At 38.7% G+C, this 15,861-nt stretch overlaps 1 protein-coding gene across 5 annotated transcripts in view; it reads right to left on the reverse strand.

Annotated features, from left to right (window-relative positions):
- The window catches only part of KLHL2 (kelch like family member 2), a 53,892-nt gene extending 38,377 nt beyond the window's left edge, over positions 1-15,515 (reverse strand). For 2 of the 5 annotated variants that reach the window (XM_021550256.3, XM_021550258.3), the window contains exons 1-4: positions 15,356-15,515; positions 12,321-12,446; positions 8,026-8,132; positions 3,388-3,509 (exon numbers count right to left, since the gene is read on the reverse strand). In XM_021550256.3, coding sequence (XP_021405931.1) covers positions 3,388-3,509; positions 8,026-8,132; positions 12,321-12,446; positions 15,356-15,378 — 378 coding nt within the window. In that variant the 5' untranslated portion in view covers positions 15,379-15,515. Of the gene's footprint in view, positions 1-3,387; positions 3,510-8,025; positions 8,133-12,320; positions 12,447-14,568; positions 14,871-15,355 lie in introns of those variants that run through there. The other 3 variants (XM_085578008.1, XM_085578009.1, XM_085578010.1) reach the window with 3 other exon arrangements.
- Between the last annotated feature and the right edge of the window lie 346 nt (positions 15,516-15,861).

Here is a 15,861-nt window from a genome sequence, read left to right on the forward strand (position 1 = left end):
CCTCTAAAGCCCATAACAAATCCACAGGCCACCAACAACTGCAGGAATTTCTCCTCCAATATATTTGTGCTCAGGAGAGGCCTGAGGTGTACAGCTGACTAAAAAAGGGGCTGCAGTGCATTCGCATAGTGTGGGAGATTTACTCATGCATGAGCTTCTTATAGTAACCAACTCTCCCACATTGTGCACTGTATGTAGCTAATACCTATATGGATATCAAAAAAATTTGATATGGAAGAAAGTTGATTTGCCGTCTGAAAACATTAGCTCGGATATTCCCTTCTTAAAATATGAAGAATGAGATATTGCACGAAGTCTGACATTTAATTTCATTCCTAAAAAAAAAAAAAAAAGGGGGAAAGCAAAGAGTTAAGAATGCAGAAAAATATGACTTAGTATGAAAATAGAGCAGAAATACTGGTATGGCATTATGCAAAGTTAGTGCCACTAGAGATGAATTATAAAATAACTTGTTCTAAATGAAGGACAAACACTAAAAGAATGTACACATTCATATACCAGCCGTCTTATTGTTGCAGGCTGGGGGGAACCTATTGAACCAAGAACTGAAGAAAAGAACAAATGTTCTTTTGTATTTAACTAATGCAGCAATAACATCCAGTGATATGGCCTCCTGTGTTGATAGTTTATGGGCTAAATGAATGTTGTTTTCTCCTCAATCACTGACTTACACCTAATTTTTATACTTCCACACCTGCCCAAAAACATACATAAGTTGGAACAAGACAGTGGGGAGAAAAAAAAGGAGAGCTCTCACTGACAAGCTGCAAAGGCTTGTCAGTCACGAAGCACTCTCCTGTCCACATCTAGATCAATTAAGATTCTAAGGAAAGAAGCTCAGAGTTAACCTGCCCCTTGAGAAAGACCAATGAGCTGGGCTACGACTAGGTATTCCTTTATAATTAGTTTTCATAAATATACAATGCAGCTATTTTAATACTAAGAACTACTTAGCAATTCTACATTACTTAAACATGAAGCTTGCACACCCTCTTCAAACATTGTATCACATATTAGAAATTAATTCAATACCTATTTTTACTATGTATAACCTGAAGAGATGGAATAATACACTTGAAATCCCATCACGGGTATCAGAATAAGAATCATAAGCAGCTAATTAGAAGATGACACACCAGTTCAACACATTAATCCAAATATAAAATGGCATCTTTAGTTTTTCACACTTCTGTATTCCTACAAGATAAATTCCTAACCACTACCAAAATTTCACAATATCTTCTAGGTCATATAGAAAAGAAATTGAGAGCTAGAATTAATCTCAATAGTATGCAACACACTTACAGAGAGAACACATTTTTAACTAAGGCCCGACAATCAGCACTAGGTTTCTAGGTTTCCAGAAAGTCACAGTAACAGTTTTCCCATCTTGGCTTTCAAGCATAAGTAAAAGAATTTGCATCAGTATATTTATTTTTATCCACAGTGTTTATTTCTGCTATAATGCAAACAAACTCTATATATCTAATAATAATAATGCAAAAAGGATGAAAGTGACAAAGTAAAGGTAAGTTTACATTCAATACAGTCAGATTACAAATATATTCACCATCAACATTAAAGTGCAACTATATTGGAAAAAAATCAAAACCTAACTTAGAAGCCTGACTTTCTTCTCAGCACTCAAGTAACCACAAACTTGTAATATCACTCACCCAGCCATATTATTTATGCTAATATCCCCAGCATCATCAGATACCTATCTTTAGACAGATAACTGGAAGCCATGAAAATTAAAGCCCTATCAGACTCATGAGTAAACCCATGGATTTCTGGCCTTCAAAGACTCCTGTATAAGGAAGAAATGTAATGCCTTTCCTCCCCATTAATATGGAATAGTCAGCATTGCCAAGGATAGGTGACATCATCTCCTCCTAGGCAGCACCTACAGCCAAAATACAGTAGGACTGCCTGTTAAGTCCACTCCAAGGTAATGGATCAAATGTACAAGATTAGGGTCATCAAGCTCTGTCAGCAAGACAGAATATTCTACTTTATGGATGAAAAGCCAGAATGATCAAGCAGCAAGAGCTCTGTTAGGGAATCTCTGACACCTCTGGATCTGCTCAAGGTCTTCCACAGTGATACACAGATTTGGTCAACCACTAGATTGGTAAAATACAACAGAATTTCAGTCTCTTTTTTTCACTATGTACACTCATTGTCAGACCAGAACAATTCCTCAAAAAGGAAGATTCTTAAGAAACAAGGTGTTAAGAAAGACAAGAACTTAGTCTTGCAGAATTAAATTACTTATGATATGACCTAAGATATGGAAGTCTTAGTAGCAGGATATTTTGTTTCAAGATGGAGAGTATTTCTCATTTCAGGAAGCATTCAATCAAGCACGGCTAAAACAAGCAGTGTCCCCATTGGATTCAACAGCCAATTAAATGCTATTAATTTCAGCCTAATGTCCAGTAAAACCAATTAATTTCAGAATACATAACAGCAACAGAAGTTTTCAATGACAAATATAGCAACATGATTTTGCACCCCGCTAAAGCAGCAAAATAACTGCTAATAACCAGTTATTTGGTGTTGGGCAAGAATAGAAAGAAGAGCATAAGAAAAACATGAGAATTAAATGTATCACCCCTTGTGCAACTAGTTTTAAACTTACCAAACCTCTAGAACAAATCTCAAAAGATACTGGAAGGAAAATCTACTATGTCCATCTTAAGTCTACCTCCATTTAGAAAATATTAAATGCAGGAGGGTATGTTTTCTAAGCTAGTGTTTATTTTATTCTAATTGAAGCTTCAGATTAAGGTACACCCAACTGTAAAAACTTATTAGCTCTATGTGGGATGGACAAAACCTTCATGATAGATATTAGTTTATTTATTAAAAAAAAAAAAATAAAGCTAAACATTTCTGCACAGCTGGTCACTGGCAAGTTACAGAGATTGAGCAGGAAAAAGTACTTTATTTTGCAGGCTAAAGAATAAACAGGACAGCTTAATTGGACAACATGGCTTCACATTAAGGAATAAATCTATGTTGCTTATTATTATTATGTAAACTTCACATAAATATTAGAGAAGAGGTGGTACAGAAGTGGCTGACAGCATTAATTTTAGGCAGAGTAGACTATTTATTTTATTGGAATACATAATGTTTAGTTGCAAAGACCACTAAAGTCAACTAACTCTTCATTTACTTGAATTGTCTTTGAATTTGACCCAGAATTTAAATGGTATGACTACTTACTATGTAAGCACAAGGTCTGAAAAAATTCCAGGTAAAGATAAGATTTTCCATGCTGGAGTTGAACCACAATGACAAAACAAATGACGCTGCAAAGTGCAGCTCATTTGTTGCAAATAATATTCTCACTCTTACCTGCACATTTTCTTCTGTAACTTGAATTTCAGCAGTGTAAATATAATCAATAAGCATCCTTAGAGTCCAGCCATCAACTTCCTTTATTCGAACTTTTTTTGCTCGGCTTTCACTCATCTCACCTACAAACACAGTTTATTAGTCAAGTAAACAAGACAGAAGTAAAGCATGAATATAGAAGTTTAACAGCAGCAGAAATTTTGTGTATGATCAGTCGTGATAGTAGAAAAACTTCAACATTAATAATTTAATTTCTTTCTTTCCTTCCTTCTTTCAGTGAGGAAGAAAGATTTTATGATTTTGTTGTTATCATCATGCAAATGTTACTTGGGTTAATACTTTTGGCGCAGGTAACCTATTTTTTCCAGAGTACAGTATCAGGAAAATATTGTTAACAGACCTAAATATGACACTTCAAATGCATACAAAACATTTTGCTGGGAAAGCAAGATATTAAAATACTCTAGTTTTATTAACTTCTTAACTGAAGGAACATACCAAACAGAGTCTGAACTAAATTTATATAAATAAGAAAAGTTACATCCCCAAAGAAGAATTAACATACATATTTCTTTGCTTGCCTACTTATTATTCTCTTAGTGATTTCACCTCTTTTGCAGATCCAATTTAACAGCTCAAGCCAAGATAAAATGGTAAGGAAGGGAAAACTTGTTGGATCTCATTTTGTGGAGGCTGACATGTTGGCCATATGCCACAATCAATCTTCATAGAAAGGCCTGCAAAATATCTTCCACCTTCAAAATATGATGTTTCTCAAAGTGCAATATTTTCTTTATGGCTGAAATAATTATCCAAATACATATTTTGAAGTAATGACTATAACCTTCTTCATGACTTCCAGATCAGGTCATCTCAGACCTTTAAACTCTCTTGCACTGACTTTCACTGAGAATCAAAACATGAACTACAAGAGCGATGCTGAAAGATATATAAAATTTCACTTTGGAAGAGTATATCCCAATCTCTGAATATGTTAGTTTCTTATTCTTCTATGTTGGATATAATTTCTTTCCCTTGGGCATAGCTATTTAGAGATAAGGGTATTGGTGATATAATAAATTTACTGTATACAACAAGAAAAGCAGACAGGATGGAGAAGTGAACAAGAACATGCTAACCATTGCTGAGGTTTTCTTATGAAGTCACACATATTTTCATTGCTTGCTACTCTCTGGTAACAAACCAGACCCCTGGTCTCTAGGGTTCATGTCAAAACAATACATCCCAGTGCTTTCAGCAAAGGGACCATCACTGAGAAATCTGTTACCACTATTCATGGTACCATACCTTTTTTTGAGCTGAAGGGTAAAGAATGGCATTGCAAATCAACCCTTTAAGTGGCAGGAAGTTCAAAAGACATAAAAACCAGCAAAATCCATCCCCCACAGAACTTTCTCCTTTCACCTGCACTTCTGAAATATTCCCCTACACCTTTGAAGGATGGCTGCAGCACACTCCCTGCAGGGCCCTGTATTCCAAGTTTCTACTTCTAGTTTGACACAGATTAAACCTATTGATCTTCATAGCATGTAAGCTGCAACTTATTTATTATGCAAGCTGCTGTGGAGGTGGTCCTCTGGGAAAATTGTGTGTGTGGGAGAACAGATTTTGATATTCTGCAAGCACATTAAATTTGTTTTCAGATTTTGTGTCAAGGCTTTTAGACTCATGGGTAGGCACCTTCTCTGTTTAAAAACTAAGCCCAGAATATAAAAATAAAAAAACCCTAAAAAAAAAACCAAAAAAAACCAAACAAAAAAAAAAAAAAAAAAAACACCCCACACCCAAACAACAACAACAAAACAAAACACACAACCAAAATAACCCCAAAAATACTTGTTTTCAACTTTCATGTGAACCAGACATGCAATCTTACTACAATTCTAGATCAGCCCATAACTGTTTGATAGATCACACAGAGCAAACCAGAGATGCACTCAGCAGGCACTCTCAGTCTAGAATTCAACCTGCTGAAGAACTCAGTTCATGACTGGGAAGCAGCATGTCTCCACAGAGTTCTTAATGACAGGAAAGCATATGATGAACAGAAAGAAAGCACTGAGCTGATCCAATCTCCCAAGCATCAGCAGCAAAGCATCAGCTGAGTTGAAGATACTAAGGGGCTACAAAGATACAAAGGGGCTACCTAAAAAGCTTCTTACACGGTTCCTCACAAAGTAACACAAAGAAGGCCTTTTTCTTCTTCTCTTTTTTTTTTTTTATTTTACCCAAGAATTTTACGTCAGGCCCTAGAGCCACTGAAGAGTCCCTTCTCTGATGTTTTATAATCAATTCCTCTAAACAGTTAAGTAGGTTTAAATCGTATTTCTAAATAATTCCACTGTGTAAGACAAAATAAATACTCCTATTAACATAGATTAAATAGCAGGGACTTTCTTCCCCCATCTTCTCCATTGGATAATTGTTACTAAGTTACTATAGTTTTTAACTTTAAAAGACAGTAAATTTTTCTTTCCTGATAATTATTAGAGAAACCATTATATGTATAAATGAAGAAAAAAAAAAACAAAACAAAACAAAACAGGCAGAGACTTTGAACTCAGTTAATGCCATATCCCAGTCTGCACTGCAGTAATATTTAATGACTCAGAGAATGATGGAATCAACCTGCAAACACATGTCTAAATATAAGCTTCTAACTTCTAATCAGAAAGTAACACTAAAGCAGAAGAGTGTAATTTTTTCACTGCCTTTTCAGTCCATGTTTTATTCTGGATAGAAGAAGATATTTCTCCCTTTGGTTGTGACTGGTTAAGGGATCAAGTTTGCTTATTTGAACTTGCAGATTACTGGATGAGGATAAAAATCCACCTAAGAAGTGTGGGTGGCTCCATGGCTTCATGGAGAGAACAGTGACAATGAAATTCAGGAATTTTTTTGTGGGAATGGCTGAAATGCACCAATACCACAGCTGGGCCGTGCTGTATGCAACCTATAAGCCTACTATAAAATCTGCTGATAACTCTTAAAGCCACAGCTGAATTCTATTTAAGCTTCCACCTATCTGGCTCACCAACTACACAAACCTCACCACAGATATATTAAACACTTCACATCCATTACTCAAGTGAGTGTCCCCACCTCTTGCACCACTGGGGCTAAAGAATGCCTACATTTAAAAACATAAAACAAGTAAAAAAATTTAAAAGGGAAGAGAAGATTTCAGTAATTCTATCTGGAGAGTAGCTACAGATGCTGCACTGGCACTATGAATGCGTGATAAACTTCTTCACAAAAAGGGTAGTCAGGGCAAACAGAAATGTCTTAATCACAGAAGACAAAATAAAAAGCTATACACTGAGTAAAGAGTATTTGCAATGTGATAGTCAACAATACTCTTTAATACAGAACTAACATAAGAGGCTTGCATTTCTCTGCTACTAAGGTGATAAAAAGGAACTGTAGAAGCAACTTTTTTTTATTCTACTTTTACAGACAGCAGTAAAAATTATGAAAGAATTTATCAGTCACCCACAATTTTGCCTCAACCACAAATGCAAACTTAAAGAATTGCTTGAGGAAGAGATATTTAATTTTAAAAGCAACTTTAAAGCATTCTTGTAGAAGTTACTCCACTTTTGGCCTTGAATATGTCAAAATATTTGCCTGTAAAATCAAGAATGATCAGCTGCTTCCCCAGAACACAACAGTATTTCAAATTTCATCCATCTTGTTGCATACAATTAAATTATTAAAACACCAATCTGTTTGCATATGGACAGACCAAGAATCACATTTTTACCTCCATCTGATCTGGTGGTCAGAAGCAATGGATTACAAAGAAGTCTTTTCATTTCAGACAGTTGACATAAACTACAAAGCTGGCACAAGATTTGAGAACGAACAGACAAAACCTCAGGATATGCATTTAGTAGTGTTCTTACCTTGACACTGAATTTCACATTTTTTCAATGTGATTTATAACCATGATAGAATTAAACCCACAGCACAGGAATTTCAGCTGGAGGCTCCTATGAACCTGAACCTATCTTGGCCTCGCAAGCCCTCAGCATTCCTGCTCTAGCAGTAAAGCAGAGCACTCACTTGGCCAGCATGGAGTGAGCAGAAGTAGAATCAAGCCTGTACAGAAAAGTAGTGGCAATGATGCAGAGTACATATGTCATGGAGAATTACCCTAAAAATACTGAAACATGCACTCCAGCTATAGGCTGCCAAAGCCACAGAAAGCTTTCATATCTGCTAACAGCCTATAGCGCTCATGGGCTGAAGAATGTAGGAGCAGTAGTTGTTAAAGGACATAATTTATTCGAAAATTCACATGAAAGTTATTTTAACCTTCTTCAGGACAAGTGAGATTAGTAGAGGCTTAAAGGGTATAACAACTTGACTATCACTTGCTTACTTAACATCTAATTTGTTTTTTAATTAAGGAGACTTTTTAAACCATTCATCATGCTAACAAAAGCTACGTAGACAGTATGTCCTTAGACTGAAAAAAAAAAATCATTAAGTATCCCAAATGTTCCTATTGGCTTACCTAAAAATCAAATTAGATCCTAAAAGCAAAAGTCATGAAATTTTATTCTTTATAATTAGACTGGATTACAACACAGTAAGTATTGAAACATTTGGTACCTGTAAACATGGCATGGAAGTAGGGGCTGCAGGCGGCTAACACAACTCTATGCGCTGCAATTTCCATGTCTTCAGCTACTATCGTCACATCACACAGCAAGTTTTGACTATTTAGAAATATCAGAGAAGGCAATTTCACATAAGTGAACTACAACAGAAAAGTATATATGATATCACACACAATTTCTTTTCCCATGCCATCAAAAGAGGCAGGCAGACAATGGTGATGAAGCATTGTTTTTAAATGTGTTACAAAACCACATGGCCATTACTCAGATTACGGATGGTGCTTGGGTACACAAAACTATTAAAAAATCAAACAACTGAATTGTGATTCATTGCACAGAAGTTTTCTGCATTGAATAACCATAATTTGTATCAACTCAATTTATAAATATTCTCTCTGGAAGTCTGGGCCCCTTTGAGCAACTACAATAGAAAAAACAGAATTTAATATATACAAGCACAAAAAAAAATTACATAAGAAACAAGGCTTTACAGACAACATAAGAAACAAGGCTTTACAGACAACTTCAACTGAAATGCCTGTGTCACATTACACTGGAAACTTATGCCTACTTAATTGTACAAATCCACTACTCAATCTTCTCTATATTCACTGCTTTCTAAGCATTTTTCATATTCAGCCCATGCACACAATAGCAATTATTTTTTTCCAGTCTGAACAGTTTAGAATTTATTATGGTTAACTTCATTTTGTATCTTCATTACATGTATTTGTATGCTTGCCCTTTGTGACTGTAACATATTTCCTCTCTGTTCAGTTGCAAAAAAACTAACATCTCATTTATAACCATTTCTATCACAGGTGTTTCTAATGCAGTTTATAGCTATTGGCTATACCTTTTCCACTTAAACCTGTAACATCTCTACTCTTTCTAATTCAATTTTCTAGACTGAAAGAAGAGAGGGGAAAAAAAAGAAAACACACAACACCGATAGGCTGCAACTTCACAGCATCTAAATAGCTGCAGTCTTATTTCCTGTTCATGCTAGCACTGTCCCAGTGGAGGTACTATGGAATCCACAAAACTCAGACTCACAGCAACAGAGGGAAAAGGGAAAAGTATGACTTAACATATTCCTTAGGGATGGAGCTAGAGCTGTACACTTAATCCAGTGATTTCTATTCTCAGTACCTTCAAAAAGATAGATTTTTTACCATTCCTGAATGCATAATTAAGCTTCTTAGATAGTTTGCAACTACCATACTGAATTATAGCAAAGTCAGGTGAGCAGCTGCATATTGCATGGACAGAACTAGAGCTCTCAGCCAAGCTGCTCCGATATTCATCTCAATCCAAAAGAAAACTGTGATCTCTCAGTTCTGCAATCATCCAACTTTGATTAGCCCAGACTCAAGTAAGGTGGCTTTGCAAAGGTCACACATCAAAAATTTTGTGGCCAAAACTAACCTTTGGGGTCATACTGCAATCCTGGCATAACATTATTTTTCTTCTTTCAACTTCTAATACCTACAGCAACTATGTAAATATCATAAGTTTAGCTTTCAATACGGTTATTATCAAACAATATGTACAATGTAAGGTAATGACTGTACCAGATGAAACACACAATACAGAGGATCTTGAAACAACCATTACATTTTATTATAAAAAATGGAAACAGAAAGCTATACATAAAAGGGCATCAGATGCCCAGCTATCAGACACCTGCATTTATCCTGACAACAGGAATAAAAAGTTTTATACTTCATTGCACAGAAATACTAAAGCTAACAATGAAGCCAGAAGCAACAGAATTACATCAATGCACAACTAGGATTACTAATTACATTGCATTGCACATACATAGACATAGTAACGCCTCAAGTCTGGAACTGCATCAGGCTATTGAGTATGCCCTGAGTTACTACAGAGCTGACAAGCTAAGGAAACTACTGAAGAAACAAGCTTAACTACTTCATCATGTACTCTGCTGCAAGCATCTTGTGGCTTCCACAGCAACTCAGCACCTTCATGAGGCCACATAAATTTATTTTAGAAAAGGTTGTGTTCTGAAGTGGTATTGGACCAATTTGCTTATATAGAGTGACTGAATGAACTGTGGGGGAATTGTGGGGGATACACCATCATGGTATAGAAAATGAGAAAAAGAGGGTTAAGTAAGTATGCATTTAAGAATAACTCAGGCAACTGTTTACCAGCTTGCAGGCTATTCTTCATTGATTCAGAGAAAATTTTCATTATCCCCATTTTCAAAAGATTTTGGTAAAGTCTTGTTTGTAAGAATGAGAATTTTGATAAATATAGGTAATATCAAATTCCTTTGTGATAAAAGCAAATTATAAAATGAAAAGACAGGCATCAGAGTGTAATTTTGTCTTATGTCAAGAACTAATTAGCTTTCCGAATGAGCTCTCTACTGAGTGTTGAGATGATGCTGAGCAATGAAATTATAAAAAATACTAAGGACAAAATCGCTAAAATTTGTCAAAATTTGAAGGCACATAAAAACTCATTAACAAGCTACTAGAGCCAGACAACCTGACAGCAGCCAAAAATTTAATTTAACATAAACACACACACTTAAGCATTCAAAACCAAATGTACTTAGATGCTTAAGCAAATTATTTTTTTACTAGCTATTCACTTCCTGGAGAGTACACCTCTGCAAATACCTGTTTATGCTACATTAATGAAAAGCACTGATATTCACTACATTTTTAAAGTTGTTTCTAAATCAAAAGTACAATTGACTGGATTAATATTAGATCTTTGTTTACAGCAATAAAGTCTGAAACATTTTTAAGATTTTCTGTTTATTATTTCAAATAAATGAATGCAGCTAGAAATGTTTATAATTTTATTTAATTACCACCTGCCATCTTAAAAGCTGCACTCAGTACAATTTTAAGATGGTAAAATTTACCATTTTAAATTGTAAATATTGTTGCGTTACCTTTGTAGTTAAGATTATATGGCACAGCGCCTGTTCAAACTTTAAGTATTTATACATGCAAGGCAAAATTGCTCAAATTGCTTCTACAGCAATTTGAATTTAGGTAACCATGGAAACTAAAGTATATTCTGAAAATAATCCATGGGCTTCATAAATGCACTCTGCTGAAAGACGGTGAATTTTTTACTTGCAACACAGCAAAATGCAGGTCAGGGTTCTAACTTGCAAAACTATTGTTAAGATTAATTCTGGGAAACTTCATCCATGTAAACTCTTGCTCATCCTTAGGAAGTCATTGCTACTGGCTCTACCCAGGCTCTGTTATGCTCCTTGAGACACTGCATCTGGTTACTGGGACTCTTGAAAAAGCCAAGGGCATAAATGAGGTGAAGCAACAAGTGTCAGTCTATTCAGCACACCTATAGGGAACAGCAAAAGGTCAAAGGCAGCGGCATACTTTAAAAGGGTCTCAGTTGCTGTGTTTCTTTCTGGTGAAGTCTCTCCAATTTTTAATTTTATATGAGAAATAACAAAGAACTACAGGATTTTCACAGCCTCCAGTACTGTCTCTGCTAGAGAAGTATTTTTATTTATTTAATTTCTCCATTGTTGCTGTAAGTTATAGTGCTAAATTACTATCAGTGATAGCTGTGAGTCCTGATTTCCAGAGCTCAGTTGTGAGCTCTAATTACCAGCTGTCACAGTTTTCAACATCACTTCACCTACTCATATGTAAAATATAAATCAATATGGATGCTAAGAACACCATCAGCACCAGCCTCCCAGTTTCAGTGAAACTGATGGTATTATGCCTCAGAGTTGAACAAAACTTCAGTGAGAAAAGTTATTTCAACATTTGATTTGGGAGTTCATCAATTTCTCCCAGGAGGCAAGCAAATGATAACTAAAAAAATGTACAGTCAGTTGGCTTATACTGTGACCTCTGTCTCTAGACTAGAAAATTTTAACATTTTTCTGGTTCACATCGTACCAAAAAAATGAACAACAGGCACACAAACAGGTTAAGGCTCAACCAGAGTCACTTTTTGTCTATCCAGGATCAACTACGTACAAGAGAGGCTCAGGAGCTGGAACTCCTTAAGTACAACCTGTAAGTATTTTTCAAGTCTCATAAAACTAGTTCTGAATAACTTATGAGGTGCAAAAACATACTGCATACATTACAGCTATCATTTAGTTATCACTTCATTGTATAATTAATCCTTCTCCTCAGCTATCCTTCTGAAATTGCACGTTCTTAATAAACAAACTAGTATTATTATCTTAACAAATGCAAATGAAAGCAAAAATGAACTTTGGACTCCAGGCAGGTGTATACAGTGAAGTCATACCTTCTTAATTCATTCATAACTTTAAAAGCTTTCTTCATGTGCCATGGATTTACTGTAATAGGACAGTGAATTTCGGTGTTATCTTCTTTCAGATCCAAGGGCTTCTGATGGCAAAGTTTGGTACATCTGGAAAAAAAAGGAAAAAATAAAGTTAATACTTCTGTCTAATCTCCAGCGATGTCACTTCTTATTTTGTTCACCTTCATCTTGGGAGAAGATTTGCATTTGAAATTGCTTCTTTACTCCAAGCAATTTTAGTTTCCCTGTTACCAAAGGTGTAGAGGAATAGGTAGAATTCCTGTAGAAGTAGTAAGTTGGTGACTAATACTAGTGACATTGTGAGAGGCTAGCAATAATCTACACTACAGAAAACATGAAGATGTTTTCTGGTTTTGTGAATATTATCTTATTTAGTGGAGAAATAGTCTAGAATATTTCCAATAAGCTCTGAAGTGAGAGAAGAATTAGAGTTTTGGGAACTTTTCACCTAGTGCCCATATAGATCAATGGCAGACGCAGCAACCATCACCCCAGCCTCTTCATGCCTTCACTGTCAGGTAAGAGCTCCTTTCTGCCCTTCTATCAGGACCTCAGTTACTGTTTCCTAGTTCTTCTCTGACAGGAAGACCACAAAATGACTACTGTAATTATCCAGGCTTTCCCTAGCCACAGCATAAGACACGGGTGACAGAAAAGTTGTGTACTTTTGTAAATGCACTCGATGTTTTGAAAACCATAATGTACATAAATGACCAGCCTCTTAATTTTTGTTACTCTCAAAACCCCACTCCAAACAGCAAGAGAAGAACTAGGCAGTGTGAAAAATCATTGCCTCTAGCTACAATTCATTCTTTCTGTAAGACATACCCAAGTTCTACAGACCCTAACTTCCGTAGAAAAATTACCATATACACTCCTCAGTCACTTGGACTGTCCAAACAGCAAGCAGGCCTTTCATGCCAAACCAAATCAATGAGTTTCCTGCTTACAGTCACAATGTTGTTCTTACAAAGCAAACTGTGTTGCTGTAGCACTTAGAAAATGCTTAGCATCAGTGATGCTTGATTCTACAGTATTTTAACTGTATTCCTGAACCTCTAAGCTGAAAATAAGCAAAGGCACTGAAAAGTCATTTGGTGGGGCCACAAGCCCTGGTACATCAACAATCTGACTGCAAATGAAAATTCAGCCTTGCCAGCATTAGGTAAGCACACTCAAACTGAACATATTCAGTGACTCACATAATTGCAACCTCTCTTCTACTATACCTGAAACTTTTTAATTGGGCATGTCTAATGAACTTAAAAGAAAAATCCAACAATAATTTAAGATTTTAACCTAGAACTCTAAGTTCTGTGCACTGCAATAGTGCAAAGCCAAGTAGCTGGCTTTATTTTTTATTATCCCAAAAGTAGCTACAAATTTTGGAGCAAAGAAATACAAAATTGCATCAATTAACAAAGGAATGTAAAAAGTTTCCATAAAACTAACCAAGTAACATCCAGCCACAGAACTCTAAGTACTATCAACTTACTACAGTGTATCATGAAACTGATATGAATCAAAAGTTCCATGTTCAATTTCGAAAAGTATACAATTAATTAATGAAAAAGGACAAATTACAGACAGGAATTCTGCATCCATCAAAAAAAACCCCACACAAGTTACATGCTATTCAGCACATACATATGCTACTTCACAGAGGTAAAAAAAAAAAAAAAAAAAAAAAAAGAAATTACATTCTGTCTAGCAAACTCCTTTAGACCAAAGGTTACTTTTCTACATTATGTGACATATGTTGTGATCAGAATTCCAAAAAATTATAGACAGAAATCAATGACTGCAGAAAATATTCAGAACACCAAACACCTATAAGGAAGAGATCCAGCTTTTAATTATACCACCGATCTATCAAGTCCAAGATAGAACACTTTCATTGCAACTTTCTACATCCCAAAACAATGCATCAGATACTGATGTCTATTTAGTTGCATACGTATACAGGCTGTGTACACATCAAATACAGCTATGCAAGGAAAAAAAAGTGATCAAGTTGTCCATAAAGAGCTGCCAAGCACCCTGGATTAGATGGAGGAGTTCATATGAAGCGTAAATTAATTCACCGAATTCATTAGTTTGTCACAAAGGGTTACTTTGTTTTAAGGTAATGAACCCTACAAAACCATCAGTCCTACTCCTTCTGTTTTGGGAAGTGCCAGTCTGCCTGAAGTACTGGGGTCTCTCTTACCATTTTGCCAGCTGGGTCAGAGCTGTCTGTAACTGGTTTCCTTCGGTTTGTTCTCAAGAACCTTAAGCACAGCACGCCTGAAATCCACCTACCGAAGGCAAAGGATGAAGTAGCACTGAACCGGAGCCTGTGAAAGGACTGGGGAGGCCAGCTGAGGTGCAGCTGGAGATGGCTGCCTGGAGTGCATCGCCTGGGCACTGCCACTAAAAGAGATGCTTAACTAAATAACCAGAAAACCGGGAGTGAGATAAGCACGACTGCTGAGTCAAACAAGGAATAATTTGGGACCGCATATGGAGGAAGCAGAAGGAGTGAGGGGGAGGAGGGAGAAAAAGCCCGCCTGTCCCCACAAGGTGGAAGGCACAGGGGAAGGCGGCGGGGCGGGGGTGCCGGCAGCGCTGCCCGCCCGCGGGAGCTCCGCGCCCGCTCCCCCGCCCGCGGCCGGCACCGCAGCGGCACAACCGGGCATCTCCGAGCGCCGGGCGGCCGCGCTGGCCGGGGCAGCTGGCCAGCCGGGCACCGGCTCCGCCATCAGGTCGCCGACACGACCCTCCCGCCGGCGCTGCCCCGCTGCCGGCTCCGAGCGTCCCCCATCCGCAGGCACCGCTCCCCACGATGGGGCCCGCCCGAGCTGCGAGCACCTCCGCTCGCTGCTGCGCCGCCGGGCCCGACCCGCCGCCCCAGCCCACGGACCGCACAGCTCCGCTCCGCGCCGCCGTCCCGGCGAGCTCCGGGCGCCCGGCTGCCTCCCCGCCCGCCCCGCCGCCGCCGCCGCCGCCGCACTCACACGGGCGGCAGCAGCATCTCCATCGCGGCTCCGCTCGGGCTTCCTCCGTGCAACGCGGGCGCGGCGAGCTGCCGCCAGCACCATGCCAGCTGCGCTGCCCCGCCGCTGGTGCGGGGAGCGGGGAGCGGCTGCGCCCGCCCGGCCGAGCCCCGCCGCCGCCGGGAGCCGCCGGCGCTGCGGCTTCCGGGTGCCCGCCCGCGGGAGGGCGCGGCGGGGACGGGCCGCCGTGCGCAGGCGCGGCGGCCGCGGGCCCGGCCCGGCCCGCGCGGGGTGGGCTGCGGTGGGGCCGGGGCTGCGGAGCCCGCGGTGGGCTGGGGCCGCCCCGCCGGAGCCTTCCCCCTGGAGGGGGGACAGCCGCGGCCCAGGGGCTTTAGGAAGGGGGGTGAGACGCCGCTGCCCTTGCTGAAAGAAGCGTGGCCCCCAAGTGGGATGAGCCAGGGTCTAGCGCCCTGTGCGCGTCTCCCGCTTCCCGGGAAAGCGCTGGCTCAGGGCAGGCCGGAGAGACG

The sequence above is a fragment of the Lonchura striata genome, chromosome 4 (genome assembly GCF_050655825.1).
Source record: "Lonchura striata isolate lonStrDom1 chromosome 4, ASM5065582v1, whole genome shotgun sequence".
NCBI classification, from domain to species: domain Eukaryota; kingdom Metazoa; phylum Chordata; class Aves; order Passeriformes; family Estrildidae; genus Lonchura; species Lonchura striata.